Genomic DNA, 24,619 nt, shown 5'->3' with positions numbered 1-24,619 from the left:
TCTAGCCTCTAGCCTGGGTTCAGCTCTTCTCCCCCAACTCAGTCTTTTTGTTTCTCAGGTGTTTCCAGCAGCCTTCTTTCTTGGGTGGGGAGTCAGTGAAGAACAAACCACAATGTCACTCCCTGCCTTAAATAGTTTTAGCATAGACAGGAACCCTTTGTCTCCCAGTGTGATTTCCACCCCCAGCTAGTGGAAAAACACTGGCATTATGATGGAGTCCAGTACCAGGTGACTTGGTCACATGTCTCTGTAGGGCCACTGCAGCCATGACTCAGAGGCTGTTTTCAGTGTCCCCAGGAAGGTTCCCTCGTGAGAGATTAGCATCTTCTAAGACCTATCGTTCTCCCTAGTGGCCCTTCCCAGCTAGCCACCTAGACTGATTGCATTCTGTCTAGTGGGCATTCCCCAGGTGTAAACACATTTGTAATAGATGCAATAGACAATATTCATAACTTCAGATACAAAAATACTACCTACATACAAATAGGATAATCATAATCATGACCTTTTCAATGATACCTCACATGACCCATCTTGCACAACATACATCATAATAATATTACAATGAAGAATATGGGGTGTAATGCCACAAAGGCCATTCAGGAATTTGAGCTATATGGGTAGAGAGGTTTGCTGGATATTGTTTTGGGTAAGGGGTACATGTGACAGAGACACACACAAGACAGCACAGAAACAACCATAGAGGCTTAGGGCTAGTTGACACTAATGCTGTAAATCAATCCAAGTTATGCCAGTTCAGTTATGTAAATTACATAACTGAAGTCAACATAACTTAGATTGACTTACAGGGGTGTCTTCATGGCGCTATGTTGGCGGGAGATGCTCTCCTGTTGACATAGCTTCTGCCTCTCAGGGAGGTGGAGTACAGATGTCGACGGGAGAGTGCTCTCCCATTGGCTTAGTGTGTTTTTACCAGACCACTAAATCGACACCACTGCATTGATTGCAGTGGTGCTGATTTAGCCGGTAGTGTAGACATGGCCATAGTCTGCACTACAAAGTTTTGCTGGTATAGCTATGCAGCTGAAACCCATGGAGTACACGCAACTATGACGACAAAGAGTGCTTCTGTCTGCTTAGCTAGTATCATTCAGGGAGGTGGTGTGTATATCTCATCAGAACTTCTTCTGACGGTTTATGCTGCACCTCCACTAGGGAACTCTGCTGGCATAGCTATGCCAGCAAAGCTTGTGTAGTATTGACCAGCTCAGAGAAGGAGCAGAAAGTCAAACACAGCCTAATCAAGCACAGTATGTGTGGTCCTGGAACAGACGAGAGAGGGGCCTTTTGGGCTGGGTGCTGGCTAAAAGAGGTTTGGAGCAAGGATATTATCTCCTGTTTCGTTCCTCTTGTGTTCAGGGACACAGGACTGCATCATTAAGGTATCTAATGCCACCACCAGTTTCTTCTTCCCAACTTGCAACTTATAAGACCCTGAATATTTAGCTAGCCACTTGGGTCAAAAGGGATAACAATCCTTAATTTAGTGAAAGGTGAGATAATATTTTGTATTGGACTAACTTCTGTTGATGAAAGAGACAACCTTCTGAGCTTACACAGAGCTCGTGTTCAGGTCTGGGAAAGATACTCAGAGTGAATTTAGAAAAGGTAAAAACCCCTCGTGCTGTTTGCAATTAGAGTGACTAAACGTAAAAGTAGATTTATTTTAAGATTATTTTCTATAGTTGATAGTGCATCATGACTGTAGTGTGTTTCAGAAAGGTTTGCAGGTGTACAAACATTGCACAGTGGGATCCTGATCCATGACTTGGGCTTCTTGGTGCTACCGCATTACACATAATAAATAATAATAATTACCATAAGGCTTGACATCTCTTCTTTTGGATTTAGGCCTTTCAGCTCCAGGAATGTGATCGTATCACCATCCTCCGGAACTCCCTTTGGGTTCACTGTAACCAGCTGTCCATGCAGTGTGTGAAGGATGATGAGGTACAAACTTTTCCCCAAGAAATCCCAGTCCTTGTGCATGGACAAAAATATGTCCTCTAAAGCCCCCATACTGGCTCACCCCTCTCCACACTCATCAAATGACTCCAGCAATGGTGATGTCCATCTTACCACACTTGGCCAGGGCAAGAAACTACCAGCCAGGTTTGCCCTCCCCACTGAATTAAAAATGAATATTTAGGCCGGCACAGACTCTGAGATTCTATAGCAAACTTGGTGCCACCAAGCTTCTGTCCCCTCTCCCCAAGCTATGGGGTAGAATCTCAAGTCTCCAAGTCAGCTTTAAATAAGGATTTTTTTATTGTTATTCCTTTTATATAGGGAAAAATTGACTACTTCCATTTTAATAATGAAAATCTTTACATGCGTGTGACCCATCAAACTACTGTCTGCTCTCTTCTCCTGCTCCCATGAGTTTTTTGGATGAGAAATTTCAGGCATGTCCCATGGAATTTTTTTTGAATTATACAGTTTTCTTAAGAGTGTGGGAAAAATCAGTAATCTTTTCCTCCCCCACTCCCGCATCCATCTGGGTGTAATCCTACACAGGTCTGCACAGCCGCAGAGCTCTACTGACTTCAGTGGGGGAGACCTGGTTCTTTGGAAATAACAAATTGCTGAAACTGATTAACAGATTTCAAGGCCAGAAGGGACCGTGTGATGATCTAGTCTGACCCCTTTCTAACACAGGCCCAGTTACCCCTGTATTTAGTCAGCACAAGTTACTGAGCTAAAGCCTTCCTTCTCAAAAGGCAACCAGCCTTGATTTGAAGACTTCAAGATGGAGATTCCACCACTTCCTTTGTTCTAATCATTCTCACTGTTAAAAACATTTATCTTCTTTCTAGTTTTAGTTTGTCTGGCTTTAACTTCCAATCATTGGTTGTTGTGATGCCTCTTTCCAGTGGATTAAAAGAACACTTTAGTACCAGGGTTTAGAAGCTTTTAAACCTGGTCTCCCAACTTCCTCATATTCTAAGGTGTTGTCCACAGCATAAGTAGAGAAAGCTGTTTATATACACAACGTGATTAAAATGGACAGTGTCCCTTTAAGATGGAGAGAAATACTAGCGGAGGATTCTGTGTTAAGAGCTCATCACAAAAAGCTGAAACTTAAAATCCTTCTTTTCTGTTTTGCAGATGTATGAAGAGGTTCGACTGAGCCTGGAGAACTGTAACGTAGAATCAGACATGGATTACTTCATTAAGAATAAAATGACAGGAACAGATCCACCAGGTAATAAACCTCAAAGGTTTTTTTTGGCCTTGTTACCAATTAGAAGTAGAGTCCCCATGACAGAAATGCTGCCTCTCTAATTGCGGCCTTGGAAAGTCACTTAAATTTCTGTTCCTCGTTCTCTCCCCTCTGTAAAATGGGAATAATACGTACAGACCTCACAAGGAAAGTAGGCAGCTTAAATAGATGGTGTTTATGGAAGGCTTTGAAGAGGCACATCGCTAGATCCTATCATCAAAGACATTGGAAGATTTCTTCAGCTGGAGAGAGCCAGAATATAGATACAGTCCTACAACTCGGGGGGGGGGGGGGGGGGCTGCCCACCGACACCCACTGAAGTCTAAGGGAGTCTTGCCATTGATTTCAATGAGCGTTGGATCAGGACTTTGGTGATGACATGTGGAGTGGAACTGACAGCAGTTGTAAAATGGAACAATCCTACTAAAAAATATAAAGGGGAAAGCAGCGTTTTTCTTCTGCATAATAAAGTTTCAAAGCTGTATTAAGTCTGTATTCAGTTATAAGCTTTTGAAAGAACAATCATAATTTTGTTCAGAGTTACGAACATTTCAGAGTTACAAACAACCTCCATTCCCAAGGTGTTTGTAACTCTGAGGTTCTACTGTAGCTTATTCCTCTTCCCATAGGGAAACAAGCTATAGTGGTATATTTACACTGCTATAACTGTGCACACTTTTATTATTGATATTTATTTTATTATCATAGCACCTAGATGCTCTAGTTGTGCACCAGGATTCCATTGTGCTAGGTACTGTACAGACTCAGCACAAAAAGCGTTGTACCACTTTATCTACACTGGTATAGGTTAAACTGTTACAACTTTTGTGTTTAGACAAGCCCTGAGTAAAATTAAGCTTCCCCTCTCAGTTAGGTTTGGCTGGTGTTAGTATCTCTGATGAATAAGCTTTCCAGCTATCAGTCTTCTATGAAAAACAGTGTAGATCTGGGTGGGCAAACTTTTTGGCCTGAGGGCCACATCTGGGTATGGAAATGGGTATGGGTGGGCCATGAATGATCACAAAATTGGGGTTGGGGTGCAGGAGCAGGTGAGGGGGAGGACTCCAGCTGGAGGTGCAGGCTCTGGGGTGGGGGCTGGGGATGAGGGATTTGGGTGTAGGAGGGTGCTCCAGGTTAGGACCAAGGGGTTTGGAGGGTGGGAGGGGGAAATCAGGGCTGGAGCAGGGGGTTGGGGCACGGGGGGGGGGGGGTGAGGGCTCTGACTGGGGGTGCAGGGCCTGGGGTGGGGCCAGAAATGAGGAGTTCAGGGTGCAGGAAGGGGCTCCGGGCTGGGGCACGGGGTTGGGGTGCAGGAGAAGGATCAGAGCTGGGGTAGGGGAGGGGGTCAGAGGTGCAGGCTCCGGGTAGTGCTTACCTGAAGCAGCTCCTGGAAGCAGTGGCATGTCCCCCCTCTGGCTCCTATGAGGAGGTGCAGCCAGGCTGTTCTGTGCACTGCCCCGTCTGCAGGCGCTGCCCCTGCAACTCCCATTAGCCGCAGTTCCCGGCCAATGGGAGCTGCAGGGGTGGTGCTTGGGGTGGAGGCAGCCCACGCAGCCCCCTGTCTGCCCGTAAGCTTCGGAGCCGGAAGAAGGACATGCTGCTGCTTCTACAAGCCTCGCCAAGCACACAGAGTGGCCTCCGACCCTGCTCCCCAGCAGGAGCTCGAGGGCTGGATTAAACCAGCTGGAGAGCCAGATGTGGTCTGTGGGCCGTAGTTTGCCCACCCCTGATGTAGAGAGAGAGTGTGTGTGTGTGTCAATCTCTCTCTCTCTCTATATATATATATATCTATATCTAAAAAGATTTCAGACCTCCTTTAAACATTATAGAGAAAAGAGACACAGAGAGGCACAGAGGCATGTTTCTTTACCTCTACATGTCAGCAGTTTCTCAGTATGAATGGTACTCTTCACCCTCCGTTGTGGCTCATTACTTCTCAGCATACCTTGTTGCAAGTTTCCGGCCTGCAAGCTGTAGTATTTTAAAGTACAAGACACAGAGGCGACCACATGCATGATGTTATATAAGAGAACCACAGGTAACCTCAGGCTTCAGAGTAGCAGCCGTGTTAGTCTGTATTCGCAAAAAGAAAAGGAGTACTAGTGGCACCTTAGAGACTAACCAATTTATTTGAGAATAAGCTTTCGTGAGCTACAGCTCACTTCATCAGATGCATCCGATGAAGTGCGCTGTAGCTCACGAAAGCTTATGCTCAAATAAATTGGTTAGTCTCTAAGGTGCCACTAGTACTCCTTTTCTTTTTACAGGTAACCCCATTGCAGAGACGAGGACTTCGCTGTTAAAAATAAACATTCTCTTTTCAAACTAACTCAGATGTGAGTTGTGAGTGTGAAGTCTTGTGAGGTAACAGTTTACAGAGGTGAAAGAGGGACACCTTTCAACACAGTCAAGGAACACCCTAATTACGGACCACAACTGACTCCAGCAGGAGCTGAGAGCATGCAGCAGGTCTGGGGGGAAGAAAAAGCAGGCCATAATTTTTTTTTTTTTTTTTTTTTTAAGAAGCTAGACCTTGAAATGTTCTCAGTCTGAGCCCTGACTAGCCCCCTGGTGGACAGTGAGAAGTAAGGGGGAATGAAAAGGAAGTTACTCACCTTGTGCAGTAACGATGGTTCTTGGAGATGTGTGTCCCTATGGGTGCTCCACTTTAGGTGTCTGTGTGCCCCTGCACCTCTAATCAGAGATTTTTGGTAGCAGTGTCCTGTTGAGTCCACGCATGTGCTCTCCTTCCCTCGTGGTCTGCCTCGAGGCTATTTAGCACTGCACGAGCAAACTCCCCTCACTTCCTTCTCTACCACAGAGCCCTATAGAGAACTCTGAAGTAGAGGGGAGGAGGGCGGGTTGTGGAGCACCCATAGGGACACACATCTCGAAGAACCATCATTTCCATCACAAGGTGAGTAACTTCCTCTTCTTCTTCGAGTAGCGTCCCTATGGGTGCTCCACTTTAGGTGACTTCGGAGCAGAGTCTTTTACTACAGAGAATATTGTGGAGTCGCAGATGGTGTCAGCAGCCAAATCTTCAGTGATCGCATAATGTTCTGCGAAAGTATGGACAGAGGCCCCAATCATTGCTCTATAGATTGGGGAGATAGGGGCATCCCTATGGAATGTGATTGAGGTAGGAACTGATCTCACGGAGTGCGTATGGACAGAAGCAAGTTGTACCCTTGCTAAGCGATTAATGCAACTAGAGACCCATTTGGATAATCTGTGAGGAGATATCACAGAGCTTTTCAATCTTTCTGTGGATGAAAGGAAGAATTTAGGGGATTTCCTGAAGTCCTTAGTCCTGTCCAAGTAGAATGCTAATGTCCTTCTAATATCTAGCATATGCACAATTGTCTCCCAGTTGTCACAATGTGGTTTTGGGAAAAAACAGGGAGATGGATCTGTTGATTCATATGGAAAGTGCAGAAAAAATAGGGTGAAACTTGGGATATGGCCTTAGAGTGGTGGTGGGTTGTTTTTTGTTTTTTGTTTTTTTTTAAGACAAAGGCTGTGAATGATGGGTGTGCCATCAGGGCTGCTGTTACTCCTATGTGCCTAGCTGAGGTGATGGCAATTAGAAATGCTGTCGTCATGGACAGGTATCAGAGAGAATAAGTTGCCCTGGACTCGGAGGGAGGTCTAGTCTGAGCCCTGAGAACTAGATTAAAGTCCCAGGCTGGAGCGGGTGGTGTCACATGGGGGAAGAGAGTCCCAATGACCTTAAAGATTCTACGCATTAGTGGTTGAGCAAACTCCAAGTGAGAAGCCATGTTCGCCATGAGATGTACCTTAAGGAAGCTGAGGGAGAGTTTAAAATGTAGTACAAAATCAGAGGGAGGAAAGATGAGGTTGGGTCTGTCCATCTGGAATGGTACGGACTTGGAGTTGTTTCCATTCTGTAGATAGGTATGTGGAGTGGTCAACTTGTGGCTGTGTTGCAACATGTGTTTCAGCTTGTCAGAGCATTCTGCTTCTAAGCCTTGGAACAAAGAAAGATGCAAGCCGGGAGGTGGAGGACCCATGGGTTGGGGTGAAGGGTCAGCCCGTTGTTTTGAGAGAGTGGGTGAGGAATGGGCTGACTTCAGAGGAACAGGAGGGCATATTGCCATCTGCGTCAGGTAAGGGAGCCAGACTTGTCATAGTCAAGAGGGGCAATCACAATAACTCTCGCTTTGGTTCACTGAATTTTCAACAGAATCTTGGATAGGGTAGGAAACTGGGAAAAGACCTACACGTGGGCCCTGTCCGCTGGGAAGGTGAGGGCAACTGCCAGTGAATGTTTCCCCAAAGGGTGGCTATATTTTGAAGCACCTGTGAATTCAGTATACACTCATTGTCGTGAGAAAATTCCAACTGAGACTGTTGGTTGTCCTGTTCTGTATCCCTTGTAGACAGACAGCTGAGATGAGCACATTGTGATGGGTGCATCAATTCAAAGGTTGAATGCTGTCTTGCAGAGGGAGGGAGATCTGGCAGCTCCTTGGCAGTTTATACAAAACATACAGGTCACATTAAGTCCATCATAACCGTTGTGTGTTGTTTTTGATGAAAGGCAGAGTTTGTGCACAGGCACTCCTGACAGCCTCTAGCCCCAAAAGAGTGATATGGAAGGTCATTTCTGTGGAAGGCCATTTGTCCTGAACCTTGTAGGTGAGCTCCCCAGCATATTAGGGAGACATGTGTCCCAGGGTGGTGAATGTGGGTAGTGAAAGGAGCACTCTCGCTTATACTGCATCAGGTTGGTGCTGATAAAGTCCAGTCACTGTACCGGGGCTAGTATGCCACTACAATGAAGTGAACCTTGGAGACTACCCTGTGTGGAGCAGTCTGTACCTATAATGATCCTGCCCCAAAGGTAAGCAGTAGGAAATCTCCTGTACAATGGTTGTATTGAGATATGGAAATAGGCACCCTGTAAGTTCAGGGCTAGAAATCAATCTCTTTGCTCTAGAGCTGGTCCTAACTGCTGTGAAGTAAGGTAAGGTGACTTCTGAGTGGTGTGACAGGTGCATAGATGGCAGCTGATGCTGTAAGGTATCATTGTTCAGGCCCCCTACCAGCTCATCAAAGTGCCTATAAGAGGCAGTTTGAGAGGTCATGGACTGGGGTGCAGACTGTTCTCACTTTTGAGCCCTGGGACTCTTACACTGTGGCTCAAAAGAGCACAGAGATGGTGAGTATTGAGAAGATTGTGATCTGTGGTGTGGTTGAGAGGTACATCTTCTCTCTGTTCCACAGTGTAGATTCCTAAGGAGTGTAGTGTGGTCCAAGAATCCTTCAGGAGGTGGAGAGAAAATCTGTCTTCTCTTCAAAGAGTTTGGCCCTTCAAATTGGAAGTCTGTAGCTCTTTGGGCAATCTAGAGAAGTGTAGCGAACAAAACAAAACAAAAAAAAAACCCACAAGCCACCTCAGTATCACTGTCATGGAGACTGGGCGGGCAGCTGTAACAGCTACATCCAGTGGTGTCTCTCGGACCAGTCTGGCTATTAACTGACCTTCTCTAAGAATGGTCTGAATCTGTTCTTTTTGTGTTTCCAGTAATGTTTCAGAAACATCCTGGGTTTCCCCAAGATTAACAAAATTGTTTTGGCCATGACAGTTTGGTAATTTATGACTCTAAACAGTAATGTTGTCGATAAATACGTCATCTTGCGAAGCCTGATCATATGGAGTTGACTTGGCATTATGTTGCCTGCTTCATGCATTAACCACATCCACTATGATGGAGTTGGGTTGCGGATGTTGAAAACAAAGTCTGCCTCTTTGGGTAGAGATGTAGGATTGTTTTTGTTTACACTCTGTTGCTGGTTGGTGTGATGGAGGCTGGCTTTGCCAGATGATTTTGGTAGGATCTAGAATCAGCTCATTAATTGGGAGGACAGTTCTAGATGGGAAGTAGTGTGCAGAATTTCCACCAACTTGTGATGTGGATCTGCAGCTTGTCTGCCACCCTCTTGATAAAATCCAGAAAGTTCTAAAATCTTCACCTAGTTATGGGGGGTGGGCAGCACAGTCTCATCTGGGAGAGATGAGGAGAAGTGTGCTGAAGAGGTAGCTTCCTCTTCAGGTGTGTTTCTCCCCCCCCCCCCTTCTTTCCTGTTCTGAAAAGCTTTCTCCTGTCCTGGCTCAGGTGCCAGGCTGTAGCAAACCATCTGGTGGACTCTCCCTGAGAGACACCAGAGACAGTCGTGCTGTGTGTGTGTGTATGTGCCCGAAGAGTTACAATATGGCCTAGGGAGGGAGAGGCAGGAAGGCAGGCACGAGCAGCTGGCATGATGGAATTGGGGATGACCCTTTTAGTGTGGTGGTGGGCCACCTTGAGGGGCCAGGGAATGATCTCCTCCTGGCCAGTGTCAGATTCGTCAGTGGGAAAGGGTGCCGCTGACTGGGGTATTGGCAGTATACAGCCCAGGGCTAAGAGCGATTCTGGATGTGCTCGATACCGGGGTCCTGGTCCCAAGTAATGGGGATTGTGGTTCTTCCCCAGTCATCAGGTCTCCAGGGTACCAGAGCTCATGCAGTACCATGGGTTCATTTGGTACCACAGAGGAGGGTCCGTGGTACGTTGTCAGTACCGATAGTTGGGCAGAGCACTCCCTAAATGAGAGTTTTGCCCAGTACAAAAAGTTTGTTGGTGCCACTTTTTTAGAGACGGTATGGTAATTGTCTCTCCCTGGGTACTGAGGCCACAGGTCTCCAGAATATCAGAGCACCATGGGCTCCTCTGGAACCCCAGAGGAGTGTCTGTAGTCAGTATCAATAGCTAGGAAGGGGCAGAACACTTCCTAGATGGGAGTTTTGTTGCATCTGGTACCAAAGGGTTTCTCTATGCTGCTCTTTTAGAGATGGTACGGTAACTGCCCTCTGGGGTGCCGGGAGGAGCTCAGAGCAGGGCAGAGCCCAGAGCAGGAAGCCCCTTCTCAGGTTTCAGCTTCCAGAGCTCTGGGCGGCAGCTGAGCTCACAGCAGGAGGTTCCTCTGCTGGTATTGTCCCACCGAGGTGGCCGCTCTGGGGAGTCCCACTGACTGGCCAGCTACTCGGGGATCGGGGCCAAGACGGCCGCACTGGGGAACACCCCTCTGGCTGGCCGGTTGCTGAGAGGAGCCTTTCTGGGGGGGAGTCTGCTGGTGGCTTCTTCTTTCTCCTCTTCACCACTCGACCCCTTTTGAAGTGAAGGCTCCGGGGATGATCCGGGGTCAACACCCACGGGAGTCCCCTGCAGACTGAAGTGTTTTCTCTATAGGAGGAATTTTTACTTCAGCTCCCAGCTCCTGTGAGGCTGCAGTTTTAGGTGTGGCAGGTAAAGCACGTCTGTGAGGGTCTCCCAGGCACAGTGAGTGTCTGGCCATTACAGGAACTGACTCCTGGCAGGAGAGGCACCACTTGGAGCAGAGAGAGCCAGGCAAGCCCCTGGGCAGGGGGTGTCATCCTCTAGCAGGGAGGAATATGCAGAAGAACAGCGTCTTTACTTTTTTTTTTTTTTTAAACTTAAAGAAAATAATTATGAGTCTACTAGATGGGGGGGGGGGAAGAGGGGAATACCCCCAGACAGGGAAGGAAAGTGAAGTTCTTTTCCTTTTTCTCTTTTTAAACCAAAGGAATAAAACAAAACAAAAAACACTAGCCTGAGTACTTTTAGGGAGAACAAAGGTAACAAAACAAAACACTACTTATGCTAATGACACAGATAAGGAAGGGATAACTGCTCCTTCCCTCAGAGGCCAAAGGCGGTAGAGAAGGACCTGATGCGGATTTGCCCCGTGCAGTGCTAAATAGCCTTGAGGCAGACCCCGAGGGAGGGAGAGCACATGTGCGGGCTCAGTGGGACACTGCTACCAAAAATCTCCGATCAGAGGTACAGAGGCACACAGACACCTAAAGTGGAGCAGCCATAGGGACACTACTCGAAGTATTTATGGGTCAATAGCAAATTCTCTCTCTCTCTTTGGGGACGAGAGAGGTAGGCTGATAGTTATGTACAAATGGAGACCAGGAAATACCTACTTTACAGCATCTGACAGTAGGGCCAAAAAATTCCCCAGATGTGGCTGGAATTCCTGAATCTCTGCCTATACGTTTAAAAAACCCAGAAGAGCTGACTGTGTCATCATCCCCAGTTAGTAGCGGAGAGCTGCAGGGTGATTAGCTTTGGTCCTTAAACAAAGATGGGATGACAAGATGGCACAAGTCCTATTATTGAGGCAGCAGCCATCTTGATTAGAATTGGAACATAACTATTGAAATGGTGCTGAATGTGGTGTGGATGGGTCTGTACTTGCAGCAGAACTGTATTAAGCATCAGCTCAGCAGTACCCGTTACTGATATCTGTCATCAGTAGTTTTCCTAGTGTAGATGAGCTCACAGGTCTGCACCTATGTATTAAAGAGGAGAGTGGTTACACTGCAGAATTCCATTGGCCACTCCTGCTCTAGGAGACTAACCACCATGCTATGGAAACAAATCAATTGCATTGCTGGTAGAGGGGAAAAATTGGTACCTTCTGCCTCTTTACACCCTTGCTTTTAACAATTATCCCATTGTAGTTCCAATAGGATATGAGAATTATTATGCCAGGGAATCTCCTAGATGTAGCAACAGCCCAGTCCAGTCTTGTGGGATGATGAAAAGGTGAGTATATTGGTTCCTTGTGGAAATGCTTTTCTGTGTATAAAGCAATATACGGTTACATACATGCAAGTGACAAATCTGGATCTTGAAAGTAATTGTTTCCTTAATCGTGGTGAAAGGCATATGTGATATCATATACATATACCAACAATTAATTTAACAGAATTTAAAGTGGAGCAAGATTAGCTATTCACATTGTTGCTGGCGGGAAGGGAGGGAGGGGAAGGGACAACTTTAAAAGAAACTGACCAGCCAGCAAGTAATTGGGGTACACTTAATTCTGGTTTGTGATAGCACCAGGACATATAGTGACAAAAACAACTTAAGTGGGGAGAAGGGGACAGAAAGAGTTGTCTTTTCCAGCAATACCTTCTGTGCTAAACCATAGTGCACTACCGTGCCACAGATTAGCAAATAGCTTTAAGCCTGATCTGCTCTTAAAAGTTTCAGTAGTCTAGCCTTGTTGGTTAAGGATGAGATTTATACAGGAATATTTATACCGATGAAAGCCCTAATGTGGACCCAATTATATCGGTAGAAGATTGCTTATACCAGTACAGTTTATGCTGGTTGGGGAAACATCCAGGGAAAAAAAAATATAAATAGTTCACTATATTTTAAAACTGTATTCTATTCTACAACATTCCAAAAGCCAGCATTTTCTACATTCAAGTGTGTTATCATGAGGAGGAAAGAAAAGGATGTCACCCCTTGCAATTGACCAGTCAACAGATCTATCATGTTGTCACGATGGGATGGTTTAAGCTTTGCTTCATGTGTCTTTATATCTTGAATTGTCTATAAGATAAAACTATCACAAAATAATAAAATGTATAATATATTTTGTGTACCGTTTAGTGATTGGCAAATTTCAAAAGATTTGCTAGTTTACCAGGGTTGTTTTAAATGAAAATTAAATGGGTTTGCTGTAGTGCAAAACAAAAAAAAAAAAAAGGTTCCGAAGAGGAAACATTTGGCCAAAAGAGTTGGTGACAAATGGGAGGAATGAGGAAGATTCCATGGCAGTGGACTAGCGCTCTGGAAGTTTGAGGAATATACAACATATTCTGTACGTTCCATCACCAGCTTCTTTTGGTTCCACAGATTCTCCGGATTGCTACATGGAAATAGCAGAAACTCCAGTGAAACCATCATTCCCACAGCCCCTCCTATTGGTATGTTTTACCAAATGTAAATCAAAAAATGTATCTGGTCCTATTAATCAATCATTTACATGCATGTTGCATGGAGAATAAACTATGTGATAAGACATTAACATGTTATCTATCTTATGAGCTAGCATGAGACTATAATCTAGACATCAGTATGGCACAAACATGTAGCAAGCAGCTTCCCCCACCATGGGGACTAATAGGAGCTGTACTATTCTTAAGAAGTCCTGTGGATGTGTGAAGTTTAAATTCTGACTGAGACCTCAAGGTCTAGGAACACAGTTTTTTCCTCTACTTACGTAGAGCATGGGGAATCCTTCCCAAGCCTTCCAGTGGCCCAGCCTGGTCTCGCTAGGAACACAGGCATCCGTTCTGCTTCAAATGTTACGTTGCCTTACCAATCCCATGTCCAGGGCCGTTCTTAGGATTTATGGGGCCCTATGCAGTAATATTAAACTGGTGCCCCTGTGCCTCAGCCCAGGCTCACATGTGTATTTTAGATAAGGGTGGTCTTTTGAAGGATTTATTCAAAACTATGTCTGAAGATCCAAGCATTTAAGGCTAAAGATGAATACTCAGATTGTGCATCTAAAAAAAAAAATCTATGCAAGGATTTTTTAAAGATGTAATTTTTGCAACACTAATGAAATATTTTAAAAGCTAAGGTCCTGTAGACTAACATGTTCTGAGTAAATATTACAGTAATGCACAACTGCTTTTGTCAGTAAATTCAGAAACTGATAGTATATACCTGGGGGTTGGCAAATGCCTGTTAAATGACTTCATTACCATTTGGAAGGTTATTTAATAGTTTCAATCTTGTGCTAATAGATCTGGCAGGCTGGAAGGCACTTTCACTTTTAAGTACTAGATCCCCTCTGGAGGAAGACTCACCAGGCTGCTGCAGCTAGCAGGAAGGGTCAGAATAGGGACCAGGGATAGGAAGAGGCGGCAAGATGGACACTAAGACCCAGGGGTGCCCCAAATTTTCAGGTGCCCTACGCAGCCCAGCCGCATAAGCGGTATGCGTAAGGATGGCCCTGCACAGGTCACTTGTGTCACTCTCATTAGAGGGCACCAAAGCATAATATTTTGACAGCACAGGAAATAATGGTTTGAGACATTTTTATTGGCTCGATTTAAAACCAGCTAAAGGAGATTTAAACTGTGATGTTCCCCGAATGAAAAAAAATGCATCCTTCACTACATCTGCCTGTCCACTCAGCCACCCAGAAATGGAATACTGTCTCTCCTAAATCCCCTCTGTTTGACTCCCTGAACAGTGGAAATTTTCAGTGCCATTCATGCAGGCTAGATTCATAGATATTAAAGTCAGACGGGACCATTAGGATCATCTAGTCCGACCTCCTGCACAACGCAGGCCACAGAATCTTGCCCACCCACTCCTGCGAAAAACCTCCTCACCTATGTCTGAGCTATTGAAGTCCTCAAATCGTGGTTTAAAGACTTCAAGGAGCAGAGGACTGGGTTTTTAAAGGTATGTAGATGTTGCTCTGCTCAGAGTTACAATGTCTAACTGATTTAGGAGCCTCAGTCTCATTTTCAAGAGTGAAATAGGCATTTAGGAGTCTGTGTTCCACTGACTTTCAATGAGACTTGGGCTCAGACTTTTAAAGGAGCCTAAGTGCCGTCCATTTCTATAGAATTCAATGGTGTCCCTATGAATACAACTTGAATGAGAGTTGAAGGCATTTGGTGCCTCCCAGGATTGGGTCCCACATGTCTATACAGTAGCATATGAACAGCTTTGGTCACAATTAATGCCTCCCCAATCTGCTCACAGCTGTTTGTGTGTCTGCATTATATTAAACTTCTCCTTTCTGCCAGTTTAGATCATGCTATTTATCAAGGCCACTATCGGATCATTATTGTCATCAGAATTTACTACTGTGGAAGCGATTATGTCACAAAGGGTGGATTGTGACTTTGTTGAAGGATCAGAGCAGGCTCATTGTAAAACGAGATGCTACTCTTGGGACCAAATACTATACACGGATGGATTCTGGGGGTGCCTGTGGGAACCCCGTGCTCATATCCATTGACAGAATGGGTCTCATTTAATGAGCTGAGGCCAGATCCTGCATCCACTGCTATCTGTGGGAGTTTTGGCATGGACTTCTAGGGAGCAGGAGCATGCCTCTAAATTTAGAGAGAATACGTATGGTAATCTAATGGGATTTTGGTACCTACATTCTTCTTGCAGTTTGCCCAGGTGTGTGAGAGACTCTTTGGGTGTGTCTTCACTAGGAAAAAAACATGAATTCTTAGCCCATATTAGTGAGCACACAGTAATTAACATGAGGTAAAATCCTACCAAGGACAAGGCAATTTGTTTTCACACAAATTTGCAGGCTGATAACACAACTCTGCAGGAGCCTAGGGTTTACCTTGATTTACCAACTCGTGTGAAAATTACAGACGGCCTGATCTTCACTAGGATTTTTATTTCAAGTTAATTAACTCAAGTTAAAAACACAACTTTGTTCCGAATGAAGACAAGGCCTTCAGAGGCTTGTGCATATCATGGTTATCTACATGCATTCAGCTTCTTCACTTCCTGCTACATGGATTCTTCAGATGACTGAAAGAACAAAGTCAATTTTTTTCCCCTCACACCAATCAAAGAACCCACACATCACTTGTTGGGAGTGGGATCAGGATTTACTGTGGGAAGGGTTACAGGGATCCTGTCTTCTGTGCCCTCTGCAAGGGCTCTGTTACCCCATGGATGTACAGGTGGTTTACATGGGAAATTCCCTCATGCCTCAGCAGGAGGACAGACCCGGCAAGTACAGCATTGTGGAGGAATGCTGTAATGTTACGAATAAGCTTCTTTTAACCAGCCAGGACTAAATTATGTTCCAAATTTTGGCTAAGTGCAAACACCTAAAGTCATAGTGTTTGTACTGTGAGATTTTTATCTTAACAATAGCGTGACATTTGCCTGTTTAAAACACTGCCTCTTTCTTTTGCCTTAATGTCCATTATTTATTATGAAGCAAGAGGATTGACTTCCATGAGAGCAGAATTAGGTCAGCGCTAAATGCTTTTGAAAATGTGCCTTGGTGGGGTTTTTGGACTGATGGCAAAACTCTCATTGGCTGCAGAGATGCAGGATCAAGCTCTTTTTGAGCAATCCTTAGGTCAGGTCTACACTTAAAAATTATACTGGTATAGCTGTGGCAGATAAGGATGTGATTTTTTTTTAAACCAACATAGTTATGCCAGTATAAGTGCTAGTGTAGACTGTCTACACTATGAAATTAGGTTGAATTTATAGAAGTTGTTTTTTAGGAAGTCAATTGGGTGCGTCACCACTAAGCGCATTAAGTCGGCGGAGTGCGTCCACAGTACCCTGGCCAGCATTGACTTTTGGAGTGTTGCACTGTGGGTAGCTATCCCACAGTCCCCGCTACCCATTGGAATTCTGGGTTGAGCTCCCAATGCCTGATGGGGTAAAAACATTGTCATGGGTGGTTTTGTGTACATGTCATCAGTCACCCCTCCCTCCGTGAAAACAGTGGCAATTGTTTCGCACCTTTTTTCCGTGCAGATGTCATACTGCTGTCAGCAGACAGTGCAGTAGGACTGCTAACCGTTGTCGTCATCCACAGTTTCCGCTGCAACTCTGCTCTCCTGGTGCCGTGAATCCACCTCGCAGGTCCTCTCATTGTTCTCTATAAATATCTATTCTCGTGGCATCTCTCATCATCCACTGCTTCTGCTGCAACTCTGCTCTCTTGCAGACGCCATACCATGGCAAGCATGGAGCCTGCTCAGCTCACCGCTGCCATTGTGAGCATTGTAAACACCTCGTGCATTATCCTGCAGTATGTGCAGAACCTGCAAAAGCAGGTGAGGAGGCAACAACAGCGCAATCACGATAGCGATGAGGACATGGACACAGAGTTCTCTCAAAGCATGGGCCCTGGCAGTTTGGACATCATGGTGGTAATGGGGCAGGTTCCTGCCATGGAATGCCAATTCTGGGTCCGGGAAACAAGCACAGACTGGTGGGACCACATAGTGTTGTGGGTCTGGGATGATTCCCAGTGGCTGCGAAACTTTTGCATGCATAAGGGCACTTTCATGGAACTTTGTGACTTGCTTTCCCCTGCCCTGAAGCACAAGAATACCAAGATGAGAGCAGCCCTCACAGTTGAGAAGCGAGTGGTGATAGCCCTCTGGAAGCTTGCAACACCAGACAGCTACCAGTCAGTCAGGAATAAATTTGGAGTGGGCAAATCTACTGTGGGGGCTGCTGTGATCCAAGTAGCCAACACAGTCACTGAGCTGCTGCTATCAAGGGTAGTGACTCTGGGAAATGTGGTCTTAGTGGATGGCTTCGCTGCAAAGGGGTTCCCTAACTGTGGTGGGGCGATAGATGGAATGCATATCCCCTATCTGGGGACCGGACCACCTTGGCAGCCAGTACGTAAACCGCAAGCAATGGTGGATCACAAGGGACATTTCACCGACATCAACATGAGATGGCCAGGAAAGGTGCATGACGCTTGCATCTTCAGGAACTCTGGTCCGTGTGAACAGCTGCAGGAAGGAACTTACTTCTCAGACCAGAAAATAACTGTTGGGGGATGTTGAAGTGCCTATAGTTATCCTTGGGGAACCTAGCCTACCCCTTAATGCCATGGCTTATGAAGCCAAACACAGGCACCCTGGCCAATAGTAAGGAGCAGTTCAACTATAGGCTGAGCAAGTGCAGAATGGTGGTAGAGTGTGCATTTGGACGTGTAAAAGCTCACTGGCGCAGTTTACTGACTAGGTTAGACCTCAGCAAAACCACTATTCCAGTAATATATTCCATCATGGCACCATCTAAATTACTACTAAGGCTCACTGAACCTTTCTTTCTCTGCATTATATTTTATTTTTCCCCTCAGAAAAATCACAGATCCCACCACAAACTGGTTTTATTATTCCTTAGACCATTTGGGACTATATTTTAAGCAGGGAAAATGTTTACCCTGCAGTCTTACCATGTATGGAGCGAAAGCTAGTTTCTGACTCCTCTAGACAGTGGCAATTGTTCTGCATAGCTTTACCTGGAGGCAATAGCAGCTTCTCTAGGCACACACATCCCAGTGCACAGAGAGAAGAATAGACACCCTTGTGTTTGTGAACTCTTGCAAATGTTTCCTTGCATTTATAAGTCTGTGAACTCTTTGTTTCCTTGTTTTTCTAGACGAGAAAGTGGATGGAGTCTATGCATCTATTAATGTGGGTGAACAAGCAGCGACCACACCATCACAGGACTACAGAGTGCTCTACGACTATACAGCCCAGGTAGTCAAAGGATTAAAAAATGAACGTTGTAATGCACTAGGCTTAAAATAGTACCTTTGACTCAAAAAGCCCATTAATTCCCAACACCCCTAGGAGTTATGTTTTATCCTCATTTTATAGATGGGAAAATGAATGGAACAGAGTTACTTAGCCAAGGTCACCTAGCAAGTCTGTGGCAGCCAAGAGGTGTGACTCCCAGGTCTCTGCTCTGGCCACTAGACCATACTGCCCCGGCCACTAGACCATACTGCCCCCCAAGATAACACAGTATATAAAAGTTTATTTCAATTTGCTGTACATTAAATGTGTTTCATCAGTAACAGTGCCAAACCATCCCAACCCTTGTCTCTTTAGGGATAGGAGAGACTCATTCACTACAGAAGCTTTGTACATTTTGACTGATGGTAACTGAACCACCTGGCTTTACAAGAAGATGTATAAAAATAGTCCCAATAAAAACATAAGAGAAGTTAGTTAAGGCCCTGATCCAGCATCAGGATTTGCTAGTGCAAACCCCTACTCCTGTGAATGAATGGGTCTCTACAGAGGTACACACTAGAGGATCTTGATGTAGGATTGGAATCCAGAACATTTGGATAGCAATTTAGGGCAGGAAATGATGAAGAATACTGTATCCAGTTACAAATGCAGAGGGAGTTTAGGGTAGACGAACGCATATACTGCCAAGATTCCAGTTGGAGTACAGCAGGACTAGTCCCCTGTTACTGTTTTTGCTGAAGAGGACAACAGGATCTTTACTGACAAAACGATCAGGTCCCGGTTTTACAGCGGATGGGAAAACAGCACCCCACATAGTATGGTGTCTGAGGGTGCTGCGCTAAGACACAATCTAGAGCAGGTCAGCAGGGAATGGCACCACCACTTTGTACAGCACCTGGGTTTTCCTTTATGATCTCCCATCCAAGTAATGAGTCATTCTGACTCTACTTCACTTGTGAAATTTGAGACTACAGCCCAAGGGAATATGGTTGCAGTTCATGTTATAAAATCTTCCCTGGCTTTTATTCAGCCTGGAAACAGGAGAGAGAGAGAGAGAGTCTGTCAAATATTATCTAAAAGCTGTTCTCCATTTGACCCCATCCTCATCTGGAGAATCCTACCCCAAGACCTTAATGTGTTGTCTGTATTCCATAGCAGGGGCAGACTTCCAACACAATCTCCATTGCACAAAAGGATTTTAGAACAAGTCATACTGATTTCCTGTTCATAACTATTGCCAGATACAGACTCCCAGCCTGTCTTCTGCCTTTGCCTCAGTTTAGTTATGGTTTTGTGTGGGGTTTATAATAGAAATATTTAAGTGGAAAATGGATACAAATAACCCCTCTGAGGCACTTTTTAAATGGAGCTGAAACAACAATATGAGATCTGGCTTGGTCATGCTACTCTAGTTCCTGCATAGTGGAAATACTATGAGCTTGTATTATTCCAGCTCTATTAGACAGATGCAAGAGAAGGAAAAAATATGTTAATGAAAAAGCTACCGATACAACACACACATTGACATTCTGATGGAGTCAGACGGCACAGCCCTCCCTCACATTTTTCCATGTAAATATGCTGTGCCCCGTTGATCGCTCCTGCCAAGTGCCAGTCCCAACACAGGCCCCTTGGGCAAATAGCAAGGAGCTGGGGTTGACATGCTCACTGAATCTGAAGACACTGCTGATGAGCAATCTGCGTCCTCAAATAGGGAACTGTAATGTTCCTGACTTCAGACCCAGTGCCGTTAGACATCATGAGTAAAGTCACAACAGAGACAAGCTGACTTGCTAAAGCAAGAGTTTACTAACACCACGCACCTTTTCATCTGTAGATTTCAGACTGCTTTACAAAGGAGGTAAACAATATCTTCACTTTATAGATTAGAATGCCAAAGTAGCCCAAGAGCCTTTCGCCTTATGACTGCCCTTATGCTCTTACACAGGAAACAGAAGTATAGGAGTCATCCTACTGTCCAGGTCCACCTAGTCTACAGTCCTGCCTCTGACAGTGGCCTGATGTTCCAAAGAGCCCCACAGGAAGCAGATGTGGGATAATCTGCCCCCATGATCTCATCCTAATCCCCACTAGAAAGAGATAGGTTTACACCCCAAAACACGGGGTTTTACCTCCCATCCAATATTTTCCTTAGCATGAACTATGGATAATTTTGCTATCCATACAAATGGCCAGTCTCTTTGAATTTTGCTCATTCTTGGCTTCAGCAACATCCTCTGGCAAAGAGTTCCACAGTCAAATTACATGTTTGAAAAAAAATTCCTTTTATTAGTTTTGAATTTGCCACCTTTAAGCTCCATTGAAAGTCCCCTAGTTCTTGTGTTAGGAGACCCACACTGAAAACGTGTCACTTAGGAGACTCTTCGTAAGAGGTCAACATGAGTCAGATTCTAACTCGGGGTAGTCAATAGGCAGCCCATGGGCCAAATCCAGACCACCAGATGCTTTTCAACAGATCCCAAAAAATGTTTAAACTTATTTATCATCATCATTTTATCTGGAGTCTGGACCTGGACTACTCCTTGACCAAAACATTTGGACCTTGACAAAATAAATAAATAAAATAAAATAAGACTACCCTTGTTCCAACTGAAGCCAAACAGTTGGGTTAGGTCAGTGCAGCTGATGAGAATTTCCTATGCACTTCAGGGTGTTCAAATATTTTTTCTACTCTTTCATTGTTTGGAGAGATATTTGCTTTAGGGCCTGTTCAGGGTCATTTTAATGTACCTCAGCATTCATGGCATTTTGCCTTGAGGGGAATTATTAAATTCCTTTCATGAAGATGGACGATTCCTAACCTGGGGGTAGACTTCCACACACTTGAGCACTATATTCAAATTAGATTGATCTGATCTGTTGAATGCAAATTTTGGAGGCTTGTGCTATCACTGTTTCAATTTCATTGCTCGTTGGACAGTGAATTGATACCCCATCACACAGAAAACAGGACAGCATCACTTAATGGGCTGATAGCCAGGCTGACTTGCAGTGATTCTATCTCTGGGGGGAAATAGCATGTTTCATGAATAATCATTATACCACTGTTGACCACTATTGCTCAGCAGCAGGGATCTGCACTACAATGCAGGTCACCTGAGATCAGTTGTGCTGATGAGAAACCTCTCCCAGACTGCGATTATTGGAGGCATCATTTTTATCTCCCTTGAGCATGTAGCCTTGTATTGCTCTAACAAAGGAGCATGACTGGCTGGTTCAGGAGGAAGTTGCATTTAGGGCAGGTCGGTACTTCAAAAGCTGCACCCATGCAGCTGTGATGCTGTAGTCCTTTAGTGAAGATGCTGATAGGAGAGCTTCTCCCGTCAGCAGTGTTAATTTGTGCCAGGGTTGAGCCCTGGCACCTCTAGGCTTGGCAGTTCGTAGCCCCAGTACCTCTAGCCTTTCCGTGTCTGTTATGAATGTAAAAAATTGCTTGAACCCCAGCACCTCTTTCATTACAAATTAAAGCACTGCCCATCAGCGTAGTTAATCCACCTCCATGAGAAGCATTAGCTATGTCAGTGGGAGAAGCTCTCCTGTCGACATAGCGCCATCTACACCGAGGGTTAGGTTGGTATAACTATATTGCTCACGGGTGTGAATTTTTCACACCCCCATGTGGCATAATTATACCAGTGTAAATTTATACCGTAGACCTGGCCTTAGGAACAACCTCTGCCAGAAGGGACTATGATACAAGATCTAATCTGCACAGGGACTGAATGCAGGATGGGTACATTTCTGTTCCACTCTGGAGATGGGAAGAAAGTTGATAGTATGACCACTCAGCAAAAATGGAGCCACACACAGAGTGCGAGTGTGATATTTCAGATTCATTATCACAGTGACATGCATACAGATATGCTTTAGGACCATGGGAGCTAGGAAAATCCCCCACACAACATGCAGAAGAGTCTGAGTACTGAGACTAACCAGATTTCCACTCCCTCTGTTGGGTCTCTCCTTTCAGAACACCGATGAACTGGATATCAGTGCAGGGGACATCATAGCAATCATCGCAGAAGGCGAGGATGGCTGGTGGACAGCAGAAAGGAATGGTCAACAAGGATTTGTGCCAGGATCTTACCTCGAAAAGCTTTGACGAAGAGATGCATCTGCTTTAAGACCTTAAAAATACCTTATTCTCTAAAATGGCTCACCAAGAGGAGGCCATATCATTTTCTTCTAAGATTATCACTTGAGGCTAACAAATTGTCCCTGCCTTTTTCTTTAGGCCTCTCTCTCTCCACACTGGAGTTTTCCCAGAGACACTGCAGGGGTTCCCATCTTACAAGGGCTTTTATCCCTTTGACTGTTCCATCAACATTGCATTGAACACAGTCCATCAGCGCCTCAAAGTTACGACAAAGTATGGAAAAACAACAAACCAAATTTCTCCTCAAGAAAAAAAATTGCTTACAAAAATGGAAAATGAGAAATATCCCTCAGTAAGTCTGTATCACCTCCTGGCAGGCTTGGAGTCACTCTTGTGCCAACAGTCATATTCTCTACCAATTAATTATCTCTTTCGTTATCTGCATAAGTAGCGCAAGCATCTTTGACAGAGGTGTGGAATATGGGGATGGTGGTGTAGGTATGCTGTGCTCATGATGAAGACATACTGGGGTCTTAGCTATATGACACGAGACAGAAGTTCATGCAGTCCCCCTCCCCTCCAAAATGCATGAATGGGAGAAATGGGTAAGGATTCCCCACCTATTTTATCATCAGAGCAACTAGGGCAAATCGTAAAGATGAAATGCTGCTTTAAAGAACATTAAAAAGGATTGTGACATGCATTGAGCTAAAGGAAATATAAGCCCTTCTACCCCACCACCAACTCCTCCTGCTATTAAACACCAAGTCCTCTATTGCTCCAGCCTTGTGTGGAATCCAAAGGCAAAGAGATAAGGATAGATCCTGACCCTGATCTTTGTTGGCCGTTGCCTTTTTTTGATGGATTGTGTCATAACCTTAATATGATTTGTCATGTTTAAAAGCTAAGTAAGGGCTTTCACTGAAGCTGTATTCCTAGACTGACCTGTTTGAGCTCATCACTCGGTAGGCTTACATGCAATTGGCCTATATGTTACCTGATTTAATCTCTGCCCATCCCATCTCCCAGCCTACATGATCTTCTCCTTCCCTTTCAGATGCCCCTCCCCTACGGTTTCCCGACTACCTAGCCATCCTGCTCCTGCAGCCTCTGCATCTCCGAGATCATTGTCATGGGTCTGTCCTTGCTCCTTTTCCCTTCCTCACATTGCATTCACACTTTATGAATAGCAGCTGCGTTAGTCTGTATTCGCAAAAAGAAAAAGGGAGTACTTGTGGCACCTTAGAGACTAACAAATGCATCCAATGAAGTGAGCTGTAGCTATGCTCAAATAAATGTTAGTCTCTAAGGTGCCACAAGTACTCCTTTTCTTTTTACACTTTATGAAAGTTCTCATAAGCAAAGCTGGCTATTTTGTACACCATAGATCAATTTCTCCACAACATTCCTATTTTATCAGGTGACTAGTATTTAGAAATACTTCCAAAATCCACAGTATTTATCCAATACAGACCATAAGATCCTCCTTCAGTATTTAGTGATGCAATACAAACCTTCAAGAATTTGCTTGGGGAAAAGACTACTTCCTAGGGAGAGAATGAACTGCTAAAATTTCAGAGTTTAAAATCGAATCAAAAGTCAATTTAAAGCACAAATAATCACCGTTAACAGGAAAATCTTTTAAGTGAGGAGGCACTGTGGGTATGGAGTGAGGCTTTTAAAGCCAGAGAGAAATCAAAAGGGACTGTTCCAGCATTTTAGTTAACAGGACTGTAGCACATTAATGAACTATAGTCAGTCCAGAGAAACCCATAGCAGATTTTATTCAGTTTTGTGCTGGGAAACTAAGTAGTGCAGCCCTTTTGGGGATCCTCTCTTGCGCATGCGTTCCCCCTCACTTGTCACCCGTTGTACTTCCCCCTCTGAGGAAGGCTTCCCTACAATTTGCCCCCCCCCCAAGACCTGGTACACAGAACGTCTAGAAGTGCCTTGAATAGACTTTTACAGTTTCGTATTAACATAGAAACCAAAGAGATGGAGTGATGGGCTGTTTCCCAGGGCTGGCTGTGGAAAGGCAGAGCATGAGTCACTATGACAACTTCTCTGTGGGGCAGGGATTATCTTCGTTTTGCTTGTCCCTGATCAGGGCTTCTAAGCC

The 24,619-nt window shown here is 44.8% G+C and overlaps 1 protein-coding gene across 2 annotated transcripts in view; it reads left to right on the top strand.

Moving 5' to 3' along the window:
* PSTPIP1 (proline-serine-threonine phosphatase interacting protein 1) overlaps window positions 1-23,756 on the top strand; it is a 97,301-nt gene extending 73,545 nt beyond the window's left edge. For both annotated transcript variants that reach the window (XM_077828962.1, XM_077828961.1), the window contains 6 exons: window positions 1,873-1,971; window positions 3,130-3,226; window positions 11,802-11,886; window positions 12,991-13,061; window positions 18,283-18,383; window positions 22,375-23,756. In XM_077828962.1, the coding sequence (XP_077685088.1) occupies window positions 1,873-1,971; window positions 3,130-3,226; window positions 11,802-11,886; window positions 12,991-13,061; window positions 18,283-18,383; window positions 22,375-22,506 (585 nt within the window). In that variant the 3' untranslated portion in view covers window positions 22,507-23,756. The remainder of the gene's footprint in view (window positions 1-1,872; window positions 1,972-3,129; window positions 3,227-11,801; window positions 11,887-12,990; window positions 13,062-18,282; window positions 18,384-22,374) is intronic.
* Window positions 23,757-24,619: the final 863 nt, after the last annotated feature.

This window comes from Eretmochelys imbricata, chromosome 10 (assembly GCF_965152235.1).
Source record: "Eretmochelys imbricata isolate rEreImb1 chromosome 10, rEreImb1.hap1, whole genome shotgun sequence".
Classification (NCBI taxonomy): Eukaryota; Metazoa; Chordata; order Testudines; family Cheloniidae; genus Eretmochelys; species Eretmochelys imbricata.
The sequence above is the reverse complement of the archived record's forward strand: the minus strand, read 5'-3'. Positions and strand labels throughout refer to the sequence as shown.